At 41.2% G+C, this 20196-nt stretch overlaps 1 protein-coding gene and 1 long non-coding RNA gene across 2 annotated transcripts in view; one reads left to right on the top strand and one right to left on the bottom strand.

Annotated features, from left to right (window-relative positions):
* LOC134492532 (uncharacterized) overlaps positions 1-20196 on the top strand; it is a 349089-nt gene that overhangs the window by 159638 nt on the left and 169255 nt on the right. The window lies entirely within an intron of this gene.
* Positions 1-20196, bottom strand: part of LOC134492469 (atrial natriuretic peptide receptor 2-like) — a 56376-nt gene that overhangs the window by 6024 nt on the left and 30156 nt on the right. The window contains exons 13-19 of the mRNA XM_063296640.1: positions 16382-16523; positions 14259-14307; positions 13419-13520; positions 10759-10878; positions 6386-6479; positions 5332-5419; positions 2369-2508 (exon numbers count right to left, since the gene is read on the bottom strand). Coding sequence (XP_063152710.1) covers positions 2369-2508; positions 5332-5419; positions 6386-6479; positions 10759-10878; positions 13419-13520; positions 14259-14307; positions 16382-16523 — 735 coding nt within the window. The remainder of the gene's footprint in view (positions 1-2368; positions 2509-5331; positions 5420-6385; positions 6480-10758; positions 10879-13418; positions 13521-14258; positions 14308-16381; positions 16524-20196) is intronic.

Raw genomic sequence — 20196 nt, 5'->3', positions numbered from 1 at the left:
TATTAAATGTTTGAACACAACATCAATTTGTTACATGTTATATACAGTATATGAATTAATATAAATTCCCCAGGAACCCTTCCTCTTAAATGCAGATTTCCCCAATACAAGCTCTTTTTTAATTTGCATTTAAGAGAAAGGGTTCCTGGGGAGTTTATATTAATTCATATACTGTATATAAAATATAACAAATTTATGTTGTCTTCAAACATTCAATATGGTAGGGAAATTCATGGAAAGAAATGGACAGAATTTTAACATTTTTTTTAAGTTTGTAAAAAAAATCCTAAAATACTGCCCTATAAAACCTCTAGGAAAACACCAACAGATTTACATGGATTTGCACATGCCTACACACAAAACAGCTCACACACCAGGAAAGCAAACATCTGCAGATTACTGAACTGGAGTAGCCACTGTTAACAAGTTTTCACCTCATACAGAATTAGCCAAACTTTAACACGAAGATTCTTTAACCAAGCAGTAGTGTGGCTTGGATATATTTATCTTATCTTGGCACTGTATTAATATTTTAAACAGTTACAACTGGAATCTGTCAACAACAGTACCTCTCATTACATTAAAATGATTTATTAAAATACAGTTATCAAGCTGGCTTCTGACTCAAATAATTCTGTAATATCTAAACATAGACAAAAGGTGTTCATACGCAGTGGAAAAGGCAAAGCCAGTTTTTCTCATTAACAGGACCAGGTTGATGATACAGTTTGTGAAATACATTTCACACATTTAAAGTACTTTCTCTGCACTCATTAATTGGATTCAGTTTATAATCATGATAATTAAGTTAGTCATATTAACATAATCCCAGCAATTTCACTGAGTCAATTTGAAATATAACTATGTCTAACTCCATAGTTATATTTCAAATTGATTCAGTGAAATTGCTGGGATTTATGTTAACTCATAACATAATGGCTATTGCAATTCTTCATGTCAGAAGGACATTATCTGCATGACATACACCAGTGTTCTGCTCCAAGTGACTTGTGTTATTTTGCATGTCACTCTAACCCTTTTAATCTATTCTCCCATGACTAGCATTGATTGACCCATTCATTTTAATGGCTCTGACCCGTCATGACATACGACAGCTGTCTACATCCTAAAATCCTCTGGCATTAGTTGAGCCTGGGTGCAACATAAGCTGAAGAAATCCCTGAATTCTCTGCAGGGACAAGCCATCCTGAGAATCCTCGATTGGAAAATGTAACTTCTACATGGCTGTGAGAACAACTGAACACCACAACTCATTTACCTTACCATCATAAATAGAATAAGTAACTATAAATCATCATCCCTTTAATCATTATCTGCTTTGATCTAAATGGATCTTCATTTGCATTTTACTGTACCATGAGTTAATCTCTTTCATCTTCTCATATTAAAAAAAAAAGCTAATTTGAGACTTTGAGAAACCCTGATATGGTACTGTATTAAGCTGCTTGCTAAATGGGCGTTTAGGTACTTTTGTCACGAGAATAGGATAATTAATCCTATTATGAAGGTGTGGGCAAAGGTCAAAAAATATTGTGCTACCAATGGATTATGACCTGAGGTAAGAACTGAACTGGAAACCTTTTTGCACAATCTCATGGTCTTTCCAGAAGGGAAAAAGCTTTACAAACAGCATGGTGCTGCTGCTAGCACACTGATTTTTTTAAATTTTATTTTAATCATACTGAACTACAATTAATGATCTTTACATAACTAAATAACATAAATCTGAGATGCATAGAAGAAAAAAAGATATAGAAAATACAAAAAATCCACTAAAAAGTAAGTAAAGAGGCAGGTATTATACATGTACAAATTTACGATATATCTAACATATTACTATATTATAGCTTATTGCCATTGAGATAAACTATAATACCCATTCAAAATCGATAGAATTGTGGTTCCATGTTTCATTATTTTAACTTTGTGATTTTTTTTTCTAATGTAACACTTGAAGAGGCCTTGTTAATCTACATACATAACAAACCCTGTACTTTTGGGGGGCGGGGGGTGGAATAGTGCAATCACTGTTTGCCCTATCCAGTCTGGTGTTCTTCTATGGATTGAAAGATAGCAAAAAATGCCTGACCAAAAAACTAGCTACATAAAGTGGGTTTTTTTGAAGATGTACACATGTTTCTCCTTCCCAATCCAGGTATATTATATTCAAACAAAACCAATATACACATAATAATATAATATTAATACAGTAAGTTTCAATTTCCTGTTCTTTCCTGTCCTTTAATTTTGTTGCCTGAGGTCATTGGCTTCTGCTGCCTAATAGTAAGGCCGAAGTTTAGATATGTTAAAGACAGTTTGAAGAACAGTGTTATTTTTAATAACTCACAGGCATCTCCTATAGTTTCAACTTTGTAGACATCATAATTATCTATAATTTCATCAAAGGTTGTGTAGAGTTTGTTTAAAAAGTCAACCACCTGGTAAGGTGTACTGGTGCTAGAGAGCTGAGTGAAGCCAACAATGTCACTGGAAAGAAAGAAGAAGCAAGTAAGTCATGGTGTGTCCCGTAAGTATTTCAGAATTTTTTGAAACTGACATGAGATTTTCATGACACATGGCAAATTCTGTTCATGGAACAGTGGTTTCCTCCCCCCGCCCTCCTCCTCCTCCTCCTCCTCCCCCTCCTCCTCCACCACCACCACCAAATTCCCTATAATAATTTGTTGCTTTTTTCGGTCAACTAACTGGCAAACAAAACAGTAAAAGAAAGACCTGACCAGCAAATACTAGCCATTAAATCTTTAGTAGGGATTAATACCAGGGCATCTACTAGGGATGAGGAGATATCAAGGATTATGGAGCCCAGTTTAACAAATATGATATCCAATATTCTCCATGTGTAGTTTTGGGAGCTGTTTTTGTTTTAAAGCACTTTTGTAGCAGAAAATGAGAAACAGATTATTATTTCTGGGTTATACTTCAGTGTTTTTGTTCTCAGCAGCCTCAGTTTCTTCCTTAGTAACCTCTAATTTGTTATTATTTTGCACTGTAGTTTGAAGAAGGGAATGTAAGTCACTCAGAGGCCTGCTGGATTGCAGCAACATATAAGCCCCAGTAAATAAATAAAATATAGCTCTTCCATTGAAAAAATGTTATTTTATAAATTCACTTACACTTCTCTTAGTCTGTAAAATTACATTTCTACAGAGATGTTGTAATATACAATATAAACACTTAATTCATTGGTGAAAGGCAGATAATAAATTAAATGAAACTTTTTATTGGTTGACAATTTCATTGCCCAGCAAGTAACAGTTTAGCCAATTGAGGCTCTTAGCATTTCTGCCATTCCAACTGCTTTGTCGCAACCCACGGTTACATGTGTTCAGTTTTCATCAGTACCAATTATGTGCCGTGTATGAATATACATTTATACTCTGTGTATTTTATTCTGATTGTACCCTTAATGAGTAATTAGAAATAGAATTCTAAAACTCATTGGGGGCAAGGCCATGTCATCAACTAATTTTATTTCTGGTTAGTCTAATTAAACTGAATTCTGTTATATAAGCAAGGTTAATTCCTAAAATCCATTCTTAACCCATCAGATTCTGTTTTGGCTTTACTTTTGATTTCCCAGATACAGTATTGCACTAGCTCTGCCTACTCTAAGCAGCTGAGCTCAGAGGATCAGTAGTTCTGATTTTTGTTTTTGTTGCTCACATGTTGCTTGAGTTAAATCCAGCCATATCAATTTAATTGGGTATTTTTCATTAGCACTTGAGAGTTGACATTGAGACAAGAAGATGCTTATGATCTTAAAGCTATACTTTGTATAGCGCAAGTATGTTTGAACTATGCTGCCCTAATCCTGTAGCTGCTGAGATTCTAGCAGGTCCTGTATTGCCAAAGAATCTTGTGAGTGTTCATTTTTTTAGGAAAAAAAGCCAAAGGAGGAGTGGGGGGATGCTATGCTGAACCCATTAAATTTAATTTACAAGGAGATTAGATAACCTCTTATCTATATATTAGGTTTACATCTGTTGGGTATATAAATCTCTCAGAATTGTTTTTCCAGTTAGGTATAAATCATGCCCATCTGCAGACAAGCAGATGTAAGCATAAATCAGTAGACATTAATCTGCAGAATTTTAATGGACTTGGTTGCTGAATACAGGAATGTACAGCTCAGACCAATTTTGAAAACGGGTTTCTCTCCAGAAGAAAAGGAGGGAAGCCCAAATAATTGTTATATCAAACAGTGTGCAGATTATTATTTCTCTATAATAATTAGAACAACTTCTTTCTTTCTGCTAACATGTCACTATCTCAGTTCCAGCATCAATAGCTTTGGGATCATACAATTATAATAGGAAGAGAAGACTTGCTAGAGAACACCCATATCTACACTCAATCATTCTACTTTCCAAGTTTCTAATCATACCCATGAAACTACATTTAGTGTAAATACTGTACACAGTTAATGAGTATGTTTTCTCTCTCTCTCTCTCTTTCAAAAATAAATACAGGGAACCCAATCAGGACTTGGACCTTAGTATGGAGAAACAGGATGGTTTTAGCTCTTTGGATTGCCCAAAATAAGGTCCAACACTTGATGGTGTTCTATGCGGAAAGGAAGGAAGGAAGGAAGGAAGGAAGGAAGGAAGGAAGGAAGGAAGGAAGGAAGGAAGGAAGGAAGGATCATCTGAATGCAGTAGAGCTTTGCCTCTTATCAGAGGTTCTGGGATTTTTTTTTTTTTAACTAACAAGTTCTGTGGTCTGAAAAAATGTGAAAACTCCAGGCATGGAGAATTTCCTTGGAGTAATGTGACTGGTGCCAGCCTACCTAGTCAGCTCTCCCCAGGAGTTGCAAGCAGCGTTTGGAGACCTCTTGTGGGAGTCAATGGGATGTGCAAACCCACACACCCCATATGGGTACATACTGCATTACACACTTCAAAGGGACTTACCCTTCTTTTCCTTATCAAAGTCTAATGTGGAATGAATGTGGATACTGTAGTGTAGATGAATAACAACCACACAATAATAATTTCTTTTAATGTAGATCATTAAGTATACTGAAGATGGTAAAAGAATATTTTACTCATCATAGGTACAAATAACAGGCATGCTACAATTTGTGGGTTTTTAAAACAGGTTGATAGATATCATGTTCTTTTGTAGTAGCTTTTCTATAGTACACGATAGTATGTGGTGCTATAACTAGAATGCCAATTGTGAAAAGATGTAAATGTATGTCTACAATGTAGTTTACAGAACCTATTTAACTCTTTGGAAGTTATTTACACACCCCAATTAACTAGCAACTGAAAAGTAATTCTTACCTACCTGAAAAAGATTGTGGAATTTACATAACTTTGGGCCTGTGATGGTTTCCCCTGCCTTAAATCATCTGCAACCTGTTTTGGCAACATACCTGTTTTGGATAATTAATGAAATTACTATTGATATCATAACATGGCAATTGAAACATAAAGCACTTTCACAGTGGGAAAACTATACCTTGCCTAAATGTGCAAGTATCTCCTTGGAACAAATCAACCAACCTTATTTCAGTTTACATCAAGGACCTTGAACTACTTGCTTTATTTTAGCCCTATCATATGGATATGACAGTTCTTTTCCATTTCTCAGGTTTCCAGCTGTAACTAAAAACCAGAACATCCTAAAATATGCATACTCCATTTTATTTTTCCTACTTGTCTCCTGGATTAAATACCTACTTATGTATTTCTCTTTCTTTCTAAGGAACTGTAGCACACTTTAGGATTTTTTTTAATGAAAAAAGCAAAATTGAAAATTCATAAATAGGTAATAAACAACTAAATATATACTTCACATCAGACAATTTCCTCCCTTTGCTTCTTTGTCCTGTGTTATCTTTTCGTTCCTGTCTGCTGGATGTCAGGCTTTTGGCAGATGGCTCAGCTCAAAGTAATTCTTCCATGCAAGGTTCTCAGAGTCTTCTTTACAAGATTTATTGAGATGAAAGTGACAGGGTTACAAGAATTTCAGCAACTGAATGATTTCCAGTTGAGAACACCAACGCATTAGGGCAGAGCCTTTCTTTCTTTCTTTCTTTCTGATGGCTTTTTTGTGAACTGGTGAGGTTCTTTTCACAGAAAATGAAGGGACCAGCAGATGGCTATTACAAATCTTGCTCCTGAAACCTTTTCCATCTATGAACCAATCATTATACCATGGTTGATTGAACATTAATCATTAGTGAACTAATTCTCCCCATCCTACAAAACTGTAAAAAGGGCAAGTCAGAATACTTGAATCACTAAGGAAGTCTAAAATCTGTTTTTAACAGAACTATGCATACATTAGTCACTATTTCTCAAAATAAGTTGTAGTCCTGTTGATGCTGATCACTTACTATACAGCAAACGGTCTGTCTTCTGTTTTTCATATGTTAAATCCTGTGTTCTTTCCGCTACTAAGACTTCCAGGTGCTTGCTGTATTTCTCCATCTAGCCAAAATAAAAATGTATTCAACTCAAGCAACTGCGGAGCATATCCGGTGAGAAATAATCAGCTATCTATTCACTAGATTTGCCTTGCATTGCCATCAGGCTCCCGAGAAAATTTTGCACAGCTATGCCCACGCATCTTCTGCAACAAAACAGAGGTGTGTGTCTGAAATCATTTTAAGGCCACATGGCAATGACTAAAATGTTTAAAGGGGGCTCACCTGGGCAGGCAGCCAAGAAGCAATGCTTCAAAGAATATTTAAGCCTTGGCATCCAGCTCTAGGAAGTGTGTTAAGAACTTACACGTCAAGTTGCCTTTTTATTCTCTCCCAGTGCCCGTAATATAGTGTTGTAATATTGGAAACAATGTAGAGGGAAGAAAAAATGAACAACTTCCTTGCTCACTTTAGCTATTAGCATTTTTCAGCACTGAACAGCTGCTTTGAACAAATAAAATGTCTTGCTTACTGCTACCAGAGCTGGGCTGCAAAATTCTGGATGACCACCAGGGAGCTGAAAAGAAACACAGAAAACTCTCTTTGCTGCCATCTACTGGTCACCAGATTTTTTGCAGTCTAGCTCTGGTAGCCCTAGCCTTTCTTTCTCATTCCTAGGAGGAGCTTCCCAAACTCTATCCTCTTTTCCCACAAATACGATACAGTCCTACAGGAGAGGTCAGATATGCTACTTCTGATGCAGTCCTCTCCAAGGGCTGAACAATGAAAAGTACCATGGGATCCATCAAGGATACCAGCAAGATAAGGATGTATACTTAAACCTTTAGCATAATGTAAGCAGAAAAGCAGAATCTCTCTTTACAAAACAAAATGCCTACTGCTGTTATTATTTACAGATTGTTTCACAGGTGGTTGTTGTTATTATGGCTGATTGCATAGTCAGCCAGATGTTTACACTGAATTTGGTATTTTTGTCCACCTATCAAGTCCTTCCCAAGGACCTGGGATAGGCAGATGTTGTTTATAATGTTAAAGACACCATCACAGGATGTAAGCTGTTCCAAATAAAGCTGCTTTTTGCAATTGACTGGTGATGATTTTGTCAATGCCGATGATGAATTATTATTATTATTATTATTATTATTATTATTTAGACACTACCCAACTCCAGACTGTAATGGGCTGTAAAAGAAACCTTGAGGAGGAGGAGGAAAAGCCACAACCAAGACAATGGTCAGATAAAAGACATTTTCATCCAAAGCAGAAATGTAATTTGAGAAAACATCTTAGACTTGACCCTCCTAGTTCTCATGAAGAAAAAGAGAGGGAAGGGGGAAGAGTATTCAGACTTGCAAGGTTCTGTTACTGTAACCATAGTAGTATTAGCGTTCATAACTTTGGTTTTCTAGTCAGGTCTACCTTGAAGGGTTAACACAGGCTGATTCTGATCAGCTCAGACTACTAGGCAATATTAAAATAACACTATATTGAACAGTAAACAGATGGCAGATCCAGTCAATACATAAAACAAATATCATGCACCCCGCAAGGGCTCCAACCACCCCTGGGTCAGAGCCTGGGAGAAGAGCCAGGTCTAACCCTCCAGAACATCATCAGGGTAGGAGCCACCTGGATTTCAGGGAGAATCTCATTCCAGAGGGCAGGCACAGTGATGGAAGGCATGCTTCCTGGGTGCCAAAAGATGATGCTATTTATTGAAGGAACCCTGTCAGTCCAAACCAGCCAGGCAGATACCACTGGAAACAGACAATCCCTTAAATAGTCAGTCCCTATACCATGTAGGGCTTTATAGATCATAACCAGCAACTCGATTTGCACCCAGAAGCAAAGTGACAACCAGTGTAGCTCACAGATCAGGGGTGTCACATAAGCCTACTGAGGCATGCCGGTCATTGCTTATGCCTCCATGTTCTGGACAAGCTGAAGCTTCTGAGTGGTTTTCAAGGGCAGTCTCTTGTAGAGTGTGTTGCAGAAATCAAGCCATGACGTGACTAGGGCATAAATGACTGTCTGCAGGGCCTCCTGGTTTAGAAAAAGTTGCAACTGTCACACCAGATGAAACCAAAGACCCTCCTGGCCACAGCTGCCACCTGCTCATTGAGCAGGACCTATGAGTCCAGGAACACCAGGTTGCACACCACTTTTGAATGGGGAAATGCAACCCCAACCAAGGATGAAGATGGCATATCCCCATATCTAGGTGGGCCTAACATCCACAGCCAGGACTGAGTCAGAGACAGTTCCTCCCCATCCAGACCTGCACAGCCTGCAGGCACTGGGACAGCACCTTGATGCTTGGCCAGGCTAGAGTTGACAGATGTAATTCAGTATCATCAGCAAACTGATGATACCAAACTTCAGACTGGTGAATGACCTCATCAATGGTTTCATGTACATGTTGAATAGGAAGGGAGAAAACATTGAACCTTGCAGCACCCAACAAAGGAGGGGCCCATGTAGCAATCTTTCCCATCCAACCAACACCAACTGGAACTGGCTCCAGAAGAAGGAAGAGAACTATATCATAACACTGCTCCCTATTTTCAGCCCCAGAGTCAGTCCAGAAAGATACCACAAGTATCAAAGGCACTGAGAGATCAAGGAGCACAAGGATGGATGCACCACCCCCATTGTGACTCCACCATAGGTCCTCAACAAGTGCAACAAAGGCTATCTCTATACTGAATCCCAGACCGAAACATGTCTGAAATGGGTCTAGATAATCTGCTTCCTGCAGTTGATGAGAGGGTTTTCATCAACTGCAGTCTGACCACCTTCTCAACAACCTCCTCTAAACATGAAAAGTTGGAGACAGGACAATATTTGTCTAAAATTGATGGGTCTTGAGAAGGGGTGCACCACCACCCCTTTCAACTCTGAAAGAACCACCCCCTCCCTCAAGGAGATACACCACTGCATGGATCCAACTACTGGCCACCTCCCTGGCTGCTTTCATGATTTAGAAGGGACCAAAACAGAAGGCCAAACTAAAAGCACAGACAACTCTGTCCACTTTCTTGAGTCACTGGTTCAAACTTTTTCTAGAACAAACCACAAGATGGGGTCCCAAGCACCTTGGCGGGATCTGCCCAGTCTGAACCCAAGTCAGAATAGATCTGAGCAACTTAATCTGCCAGATAGCCATAATATTCTTCTCAGTGGCCCAGTGGATAATCCTGGAGCCCTCCCTGACCAGCAGGGACCAACTCACTCTAAATAGGGCCACTGGATGGTTATCAGTAGATGCAATAAGAGTGGAGACTATTGACATTTCTCTGCCCTTCTATCCACAAGGTAATCCCTACTATGGGCTCTTACCCATGTTCAGTCTGACTCACTGCAATACTTCCTCCAATGGTGCTCCAAGTGTCTCTTCTGGTACTTCATCTCCTGCAGTTCCTCAATGAACTGAAGTGCACCCCAGGATGAGCACACAGGAAGCAGCCACTATTTGCCAAATATACTTCAAATTTCAGCAATATTTTGGAGTGCTTCCAGTGAAGGTTTACTCAATTTTTAAAAATAATTTCCCCCAACATTGCTCAAAGATGATCCTAAATGCTATACTCACCAGAGTAGAAACTTATTTATAAGTTTGGTATATATGATAAATGCATACCCCTCACTACATTCAGCCCTAGTAGGTAGACTAGACCAGGAAATCAATCCACAGGAAGGCTAAAACTACTTTTATTGACACTGGCTATAATAACAGAATCTTGCAAGTCTGATTGTGCTGTGCCGCTGCCTCCTCCTCCTCCTCCTCCTCCTCCTCCTCCTGGTTCAGTGAATTAGGGAAGTGTCTGCCTCAGCTGCTTCCAAATGTTAGCTTGTAGTTCAGGACTTAAAAAATGTTCTAGCTGCTTTTGCCTATGTAACAGTTCCTGCATATCTCCATCAAGGTAATCTGAAGTGATCGGAATGCAGTAAAGGGGGTGAAGGAGCTGAGAAAGTGGAGTGAGTAGGAGTGACAGATCTCAATTAGGCTTACTTCCAGATGCAAAGTCCTGCTAGTATGAGGGAACTATTCAAGTGGCATATATGACATTTTGTTGGAAAGAATCAGTATGTGAATAAAAGTTTGAGCCTCTGCTTTTTGCTGTTGCTTTTTTCTGCACACAACATTGCCTACCTCCATATTAGCACTGTTTAGCTGAGCATGCTGGCAATTGATAACACATCTGGAAGGGACCATACTAGGACTTACACTATAGAACGCTGTAATGACTTTCAAATGTATTGAAGGGTTGGAGACTTGGAAGAAAGAAATCTAATATTAGAGTAATAACCATGATTCTCACCAAAGTCATCATCATGTCAACTGGACTAACTTTGTTTGGGTTCATTTTATACAACAATTTCTTGACTTGCTCAAAAGTCAGTCTTTGTGCTGGGTTGCCTTTTCTACATTTCCTGATGAGCTGTAAGGAATAAAAGAATACAGTATAGTAATTCAGCCATTCCAATTCAAGATACATGCCTCTTGATCTTTTCTTTCCATCATTCATCAGGTGCCATCAGGGTAAGAATTTTGACAAATCCCAATTTAATTCATCTCAAGATATAGTCTATGAGCAATTCAGTCATACTTTCCTCAGTTTTGAACACTCCCTAGCTTCCTTATCTGCTTAGAGCTTCCTATACAGAAAGCTGTATGGCAGAACTTTATTTTATCTTATTTTTTTTACAAAAATGTTATGCAGCCCAATCAACTCTGAGTGGTTAACAATCACATTATAAAATAACCAGTCTATAAAGGAAAGTCAACTTTCACAAATCTGCATAGCATAACTAAAAATGGCTAAACCCTCTGGCTAGACTACCCAAATCAAATATACACTCAGAAGGGAGAACCTTTATAGCTTTCTAGAATGCCAAGAGACCAGCCTTATCTTTAGATCCTCTCCCAACATGTGGGAGACAAACTAGACATCTGGAAATATATATGTACTTCCATTTAACAAGGTGTTTTTTCCCCACTTAAATAAAACTTGGGCAAATTAGGATTTTTACTAGGTTGCATTGGGAAGGAGAATTTAACGTTTTTCCCAGCAACAGGCTCAATGATTCCTCTCCTCCAAACCTGTTACGAGCCCTGGATTTGATGCTACCATTGGCTAATGGCAGCTAGGAGGATATACAGAGACCAATAGTGGTGGTGGGATTTACCTGTAGCTTCCTCCCTAGACAACCCACTCTGATTGGTGGCACCAAAACTGTTGTTCAATAAACATAGACACCTTAAGTGCACTCCCTCTTATGTCTCATTTGGCCTGAAGAACTGCAGTGATCATGAAGAAGCAGATATCTGTCTCTTGGATTTTATAACCATAGAGGAAGATGGATAGCAGGGATTAATATTTATTTGTGTGTATGTTTAGTAAGTTATTTACAGTAACACATATTGAGGACTTTTATAGAAGAAAAATGGTCCATCTTCTTCCCCTCCCTCAGTCATCTGCAGCCCCTGATGTTTTTCCAAAGATTATGAAGCTCCCCTGAACAACTGGGGAGCACTGCCAGACCACTGAGGGGCAAAATGCCCCAAATTTTGTAAAGACTCTTCAGTTAGATAATTGTTCCATCTAGTCTCCTATTGTTGCACTAATGCAGTGGAATCTCTCAATACTTTCAGGAAGATATCTTTCTCCGCCCTACTTGGAGATGTCAGGTGTTGAATCTGGGCCTTTTGCATAAACTCCACCCTTGAGTTACACCCAACATTCAGGTGACTGTGTATTCCCTCCCTCCCTATTGTATGTTATTGCTAATGTTACAGTATGTGTTGAAAACAGCCTGTCCGAGAATTTGGGTTACTTGTTCCAGCATAATCTAATAAGGAATTAACCTATGGTTACATTAGCAAATTATTTTGGGGGAAGAAATAACCATATACAAATGCCTAAGTTTCAATTCATTTGGCTTTACGGAAAGCATCTTCTAACATGAATACAATTTTGACTACTGTTTTTGCTAGCTATTCCCAGTGCAGTGAATGATGTGACAGGGACTTCTTGCTAGTGGTTTGTTTAGTAATTAGCATCATCTGTTGAATGCTTTGAAAAATGTTGAAGTGATTGTCAGAGAGAAAATATTTAACTCTTTCCTCCCATGCCATCTTTCTAATCTATATAGTGCGTATCTCTATGTATGTACTGTATGTGTATATGTACAAATACATACACACTTATTCTGGAAGCTGCTATTAATTCTGCAGGGGAAAATATGCACTGTAGGTACACTGCTGTATAGCTGAAATATCAGAGCAGTTGCTTCTAGAGTAATTAAACAAGAAAGAAGAATGAAATTAAAGTATGACAAAATGATTCTTAAATGATGAGCAAAGGTTTGACTTTGTCTTAAAAAACAGATCCATCCCCCAGACATATATTTTGGCTCACTGACAGCTATCATTTAAATGCAAAAGCTAAAGCGTCATAATTATTAAATATGATTGTGGAACCAACAGATTATAACAGAAGTCTTAAACCTTCAGGGATTGCAAATTAACAGCATGATTTGCTGCCTTCTGTTTCTGTGAGACAAACTGAAATATCCGTTTGTGACAATAATACCATTTTAAAATATTAATGCCACTCACTGTTCCTTGGCATTTAAATGAGAAATTGCAAGGGTAACATTTGTTGGTTTGTGTTTTTCAACAAAAATAAAGCATTTCATATCTTCAAAGGGAGCATGCACTGGAACCATAATATTTAAATAAAGAGTTAAATATTTTTGCCAGCTTTTACAGATCAACCCTTGTACTTCATTTTGTCTTTAACTGCAACCTGACTTGCAGATGTTCTTAGGTAAGGAAATGAAATTCTCATGAAATACTCAATACTCATACTAAGGCACAAGCAGCAGGCCAATACAGTGATTTTTAGGGAAACAGATTACAAAGATACAGTAATTCACTCACAAAGAAGACCGAAAAGATTCTAGATGTTAGATTTACCTCTATATATTCTGTGGCACATGGACAAGCATTTTCAGATTTTTCAGATATTAGTTCTGCCAAAGGGAGGCACCAAGAATATTTTTCTGAATGTGAATCATCCTTCTGCAAAACACAGATAATGCTGGTGTTTTTTCACACATGGATATAGAGAGCCTGGGAACATGGGCCATTACAGTCAGTATTAGATTTTAGGTGCTCCAGACCTCTGTACTGGGAATTGAACGCTTTAGGCTATTGTTCTTTGTACAGGGCACCTAGCTTTATGACCTTGCTTGTCAAGGTTTGCAGGAAGGTGGATGTATGGACTCACAAATTGGATAGTTTTTATTGCAACTCTAGACTGGAAGTCACACTGCCCTTTAAAGAGGCAGACTTTGCACAGACTTTGAACCATTATTGCACATTTCAACCAATGTATGTAAAAATTCCATAGGAAGATCCTTGCCTATCTACTGGTGATCACAGACCAAATTACAAATTATGGAATTGTCAAGAGGAGGTGCACAAATAGAAGTTTTCTTAAATAACATGGGATTTCACTCTAATTTTTTTTGGTTTACTTCCTGAGTTGTGCAAAGAGGCTTAGTTAGCTTTCTGGGAGTCAATTTTTCCTTCAGATGCAGTCCATTAGTTTCATGCAAAGCAGTGGCTTTTGTTCATGTTGAATGAATCATGCACCCATCTTATCCTGAACAAAGATCTGCCACAGCTAGAGAGAAAGCAGGTATCAGAAATCCAGTGGATATACACATTTACCCCAAAGACCAGCAGCATGTGCAAGGACATCAGTAGCAGCAAGATCAGTTTTAATTAAGAACCATTTCTAGTATTTCTTACCAGTGTTGGATCACTTCTTGTTGCTATTTCTAAAAGAATGATAGCGTAGCTGTAGAATTGAAGGCAAAACATCATAAGATAAGCAGAAGTGATAAAAAAAAATTGAAAGAAATCAAAGAGGCTCTGATCTAGCTCAGGCTGATCGCAACCAATTTCTCTGAAAATAATAGAACTTAAATGTCCTTGCTTTCAAAGAGATACTGTCATATAAATAAGAACTGGATACAATATCCTTACCACTACAATAGATCTCATTAATGAAGCCTATTTATCACAATGAATTGCTGCTTTGTCCCCTTTAAATATTTAGTCATCTTCCCTCATATAATCATTTCAGCCTATTAATTCTAAGGCCTAGTCATTATAAATATATTGCAAGTTTTTACGGCATAAAACTAGTATACTAATATTATTTCATAGGATAAATGTAAGAAGATATGCAGCATCACAGAGGACAGACTGCAGACATTGTCAGAAATAGTCCATGAGTATGTAGCATCTCCAGCTGGCCACCAGGAAAATCATTATTCCATTCAAATTCTCTGCATAATTTTTCTTTATAAATATACCAAATGTATTTAAGTTTTGTGCCCTGCTAAAAAAGGACCAAACTTTGTAGGCTTCAGTAAATTAATAATCACATCCATATATCTAAATGACTATTTAAAGCATGTAGAGAAGCATATAAAAAGCCGGTAATACAGAAGAGACAACATCCAACAATATGAATAAGTTTTCTTGTGTTTAAGCATACCCTAAGTTATCTTCTCTAGACTAAATGTGGATTGTTGAAAGCATCTGCCATTATAAGGAATTATTGATGCCACTGTAGCTGGGAAAAAGTATTCCAAGACTGTGCTGTTGTGCTCTTGATATCTGGAAATGTGTGTTCCGCTCAGTTTTGCAGTTATCCAAAAACTAAACCACCTGTCTAGAAGTATATCATGATCTATGGCAGGGTTCTCAACCTCAGCTACTTTAAGATTAAAATTTCTGAGGTTAAAAGTCTTCAAGTTGCTGTGGTTAGAGGTTAAAGTTGCTGAGGTCTTAAAGTTGCTGAGGTTGAGAAACCCTGATCTACGATATTAAAAGTATAGTCTACCGCAATAAGCACTGCATTCCCTCTATTCCAGAATCTGAATGTATACTTACTATTTTCTTATTTTGCACATTCACTGAATCAATAAAAACCACACATAAATAGTAATATACAGTCACATTTTCTAAAAGATGTTGCATTTTACCTTGCATCAAGTAGAGGCTGTGTTAGCTTCTTTTAGGGATTCACCAAAACATACAATTTGACCCAGGGTGCCTAAACATTTGCATGCAACACACCTGGTTAAGCAGTTGAAGTTTAGAGGGTTTGTGGATACAGAGAAGGAATGCATTCAACTGGCCTACAGTTATTACAATCCTTGTGCTCTGTAGGGGGGCTGTCTCAGAGTGTTCTCACACTCATCTCCTTCGTGGCAATCAGGATTATTCTCTCTGGCAAAGATACCTCCATGGCTTTGCTACTGATTCATCTTCTCTGTGATGAAATAGGATCAGGCAGGGCTTAGATACAATGTAGCCTGACTTGCAGAATTCGGGGTCTTAAGAAATGTGCCAGCATCTTCAAACACTTAGCAAATGTGTCACGTTACTAAGAGCTTAGATGGAGCTCAAAACATTTGAGAACGTTTTATTGATTGGTCAGCAAATGAAATGGTAATGGTATTTTATGATTATTCTTCCACATTAAAATATTCTAAAAATATTGAAAATTGGATTTCCAGAGCCCTGCCCTCCCCCTGCCGAAGTCATCCTATCTCTGTGGAAGGCAATGTAAACAGCAACAGAGCAACAAAGGAGCAAAGCTGCTTTCCCCATTTCCCTTGCATTTTCATGCACTGATTGCAGCTGAAAGGGGCTTTAGTCTCATAATACATCATATATGGCTGTACAGTATATACTAAAAATAAAAATCTAGAGATTATGCTTTGAACTTCTTGCCTATTTGCAAAGCAAGCAGTCATCCCAGATGTGTAGAAGCATATATGTTCATTCAATAAAAAGAATAAAGCAATCCATATTTATAGATGCAGGAAGGTAACCATAAATGAATTTATTGTCATCACCTATATACATCTGCAACAGGAGTTGGTTCGAAGTTTGGCATGGAATGAGCCTCAGGAGCCAAATATATTTGTGTATAATACTGATGAGCAATACTGGAATTCATCACTGAATCCTCTTTTCTGTAGGACTGTAAACCATAGTCTGCCACAAAGAAAAGGAACCAAACGATTATCTTTCCCCTTGATGTTTTCCAATCTATTTTAATCTAGAACCATCTATATTAGACCATACGGATCAGTACAAGGGCATTTCCAATTTTAGAATACAAATGAATTTCTCAGCAAAATTCTCAGCCAACTTTGGATATGAAAAAAATCCTCCAGACAAGAGAATATTCATGTTTTTTTAGCTCTAGGACCAGTATTTACAATCTAAAGGTTTGCCACGGCCAACTTCAGTAAGTATTTGAGAGCTGCTTTTCAGTAAATGTTGAAACCTGTCTGTCACTTTCTCAGAGACATCAACAGATGTCACTTGGAACCGGTCTCATTTGTTTTCAGTAATAGAATCATAGAGCCAAATCTGACTGATAACATCCCCATGACTAGAAGAAATTAATGGGGCCAGAACTGCAGCCTATCAGAGCTGCAGAGAGGCCTCCACATGCTTCCAGCTGAATTCCAGCTACACAGAAGGTTAGCTTCAAAGTGCTCATGAAGGACTGGGGAGTGGAATTTAAGGCTCCATGTAGAAGTGCCCTCAGTTTACCTTGACTTTGATTGATCAAGCATTTAAAAAGTATTTGAGTGTTCTCTAAAGTGCTGTGATTAATAACTACGATAGCCTCCCCTATCAGGGATAAACAACGCTTTCCAGGCCCTGGTAAAATGGCGGGGGTATCCCCTCCAGTAATTGCCAAAATCTTACATGATTTAGGATAACATCTCCTCTTCAGTGCAGTCATTGAAATTACACAAGATTTTGCATAACAGCACCAAATCTTTGCAAGGTTGTGATGAGATTTCAAAGTTTATTTGTCATTCTGGAGATGCAGTTGTTACGGCACTCATGACTGCTGCATTAATAGCCCCATCAAGAGCTATGTTTATAGATTTTATTACTATACTTACCGTATATCCCACTTCCTGTCTTGGTAGAGAGAGATGTCTCTCCTCCCTTCCTTTTATCCTCCCAACAAAAACGCAGAGAGATAGGAAGGTTAAGACATAATGACTGACCCCAAGTTACCACGAAGATCCCATGAATCTGAGTCTCCCTATGTCATGCGCTGCCTCCCCCTGAATAACATTCAGACACTGTCTTGCGAATCAGGCTCTGGTTTATTGCAGGGCAGGTACAGCGTTGGTAGAAAAAAGCTGAGAGTGACAGGAGCGCGCCGGTGCGGGGTTTAAATACCCCGCGCCGGTCAGCGCCCCCTCGCTCACGGTCACGTCACCCCCCTTTGTCCCATGCGTTGCCCTGCCGGTGGGTGAGGGTTTCCGGGATCGCCCATCATCAGGTTTCCATTCTTCTGCTGATTGCTTTCAGCTGGGCGATCCCCGTTGTATTGCCGCTGATGGTTTGGGTGGCTCCGTGATTCATTTGGCTATTGTTTGTTGGCCGTTAGTCGTTGTAGGTTGATGGCTACTTAACTTGTACCCCTTCACCTATTTCCTTGTCATTGTCATGAGTGCCATTGCGCTGATGACTTTAGCTCAACGGCACTCATGACATACTGCCCCCTTTCCGAATAGTGTTCTCCCCCGGGTTTCTGGGTTTTCCCCGTGGAGCTGTCAAAACGCCACATTTTTTTTTTTTTTTTTTCAAAGTTCCCGCCGGAGTAGTTGTCGCCCCTCCCTTTGCTCCTCCCTCTACCACGTGCCTTCCCAGGGTGTGTCCATGGTGCGCATGCTCGGGTTCTGACCTGGCGTGCGCATGCTCCAACCACACCCTGTTTGTTTGGCTCAGTTCGGCGAGGCGAGAGGCGTGGCTGGTCGGGTGCTTCTCAGCTCCAGGTAGGGCCCTTCTTTTCTTATTTAGAGTGCGTCGCCTTTGTTGTGTCTCCTGGGCGTTGCCCCCAGGTTGCCCTGTTGACTTGCTTGCCACTCCCCCGCGGCCGGGGGGCGGGGGGAGGGTGCTGGCGATCGTTTGTCACCACCCCGTGGGCCCGGGGCGGGGGGAGTGAGTCCCAGGGGGGGGAAGGTCCACCCAAGTCGCGGGCTTGGGGGGGGCCCTTTCCCTTGGGGCACGGGAGGCGGGGGGAGGCCTGCGGGGGGGGGGTTTGGTTTTGCTGACCTTGGTTGCGGTTTGTCGGGGTATGCCCGGTGAAATGCTCTGGTCAGGTCAGGCGCGTTAACGTTGTGCGCCGCCACCCATTCCGGGTGGGGGTTTTGGGGCTAATTTTCGGGGTGGGCTTGGGCGCGCTGGTCGGCGGTCGGTTGGCGAAGCAATCCGCCGTCTTGTGCCCTAATTTGCCACACCTCCCGCAGGGCTCCCGGTTGAACTTCTTTTTTGGGTATATGGGGCCGGCCATCCCCCCGTGTGGTGCGGGTACCTTTTTCCCGGCATCGTTTGTGTCTTCCGTGGTTGTCATGAGGAAGGTGCGGTGCGCGTGTTCGGCTTTCCCCGCGAGGTGGATCCACCCGTGTAACGTTTCTGGGTCGTCGCGGTAGAGGGCCCATTGGAGAACGTCGCGGTTGAGCCCCCTTTTGAAGATTTCCAGCAGGGTGGTCTCGGACCAGTCGCTGACCTTCCCCGCGAGGGCTTTGAACTCCAGGGCGTAGTCAGGGACCGTGCGGGTGCCCTGTTTAAGTCTTTGGAGTGCGCTTTTCGCCCGCACTTTGGCTAGGGGGTCTTCGAAGTAGTCTTTCATCTCTTTGATGAAAGCAGGGAAGGTGGCGAGGGCGGGGGAGCTGGACTCGTACAGTTGGACGTACCAGTCCGCCGCCCTGTCTTGGAGTTTGATCGCCACGGCGGCGATCTTGTCGGCCTCGGAGTCATAGGAGTGTCCGTGCCTCCCCATGAACTCCCTAGCGTTGGTCACAAAAAACGAGAGTTTTGTGGGGGTCCCATCGAAGAAGATGGGGAAGTCCTTTGGGGCCCGGGCGTTTTGTGCGGCCCCGCCTCTCGCTTCTCGGGGTGTGGTGTCGGCCGCCTGTGCCGTCTGCTGGCCCTCCGCTGGCCCGTGTGGGTTCGATGCTTCGCTCGGGGTGTGGGCTTGTGCGGGGACGTCGTTGGGTGGCGCGGGGGGCATAAGCGCCTGGAGCATGGTCCGGAGTTCCGTCAGCTGAGCCCGCATGGCCGCGAGTTCAGCTCGTGCCTCCTCGTCCACAGCCCGCGCCGCCGCTGGGGCCGGTTCCGTTGGCGCATCCTCGGGGGTGGTTTGCCGGCGGGGTTCATCGTCCCTCTGCCGCGGGTCCGCTTCCTCCGCCGTCTGATGGGTGTCTCCGTCGTCCTCCTCCGTGTCGAGCGCCGTGGGGCTGTCGCTCCACGCCCGTTGCTGGGGTGCGATGTGGGGCGCGGGGTCCTCCGCTGGTTTCGGAAGTCGTGCTGCTCCCTCCCGCGGTCGGGTTGCCTCCGTCGCCATCTCCCCTTGGGGTTGGAGCTGAGGCTCGGGTCGGGTGGGGTGGGCGTCCATGGCTCCGGGAGTCCGCGGTGCCTCTGGCCTTGGTCGGTCCTCCTCTGTCTCTTGCCGCGCGGCTCGCCCTCCTTGCCCGCGCCGTTCCGGCCTCATCTTGCTGGTCTTCTCGCCGTCTACTCCTCCCGCGGCTCGTTGTCGTCCGGTGGGGCTCGGCGAGGCTGAGTTTATGACTCTCAGCTTTATGTCATGCGCTGCCTCCCCCTGAATAACATTCAGACACTGTCTTGCGAATCA

Source organism: Candoia aspera, chromosome 2, assembly GCF_035149785.1.
Source record: "Candoia aspera isolate rCanAsp1 chromosome 2, rCanAsp1.hap2, whole genome shotgun sequence".
In the NCBI taxonomy this organism is placed as follows: domain Eukaryota; kingdom Metazoa; phylum Chordata; class Lepidosauria; order Squamata; family Boidae; genus Candoia; species Candoia aspera.
This window is presented reverse-complemented; position numbering and strand designations above follow the sequence as displayed.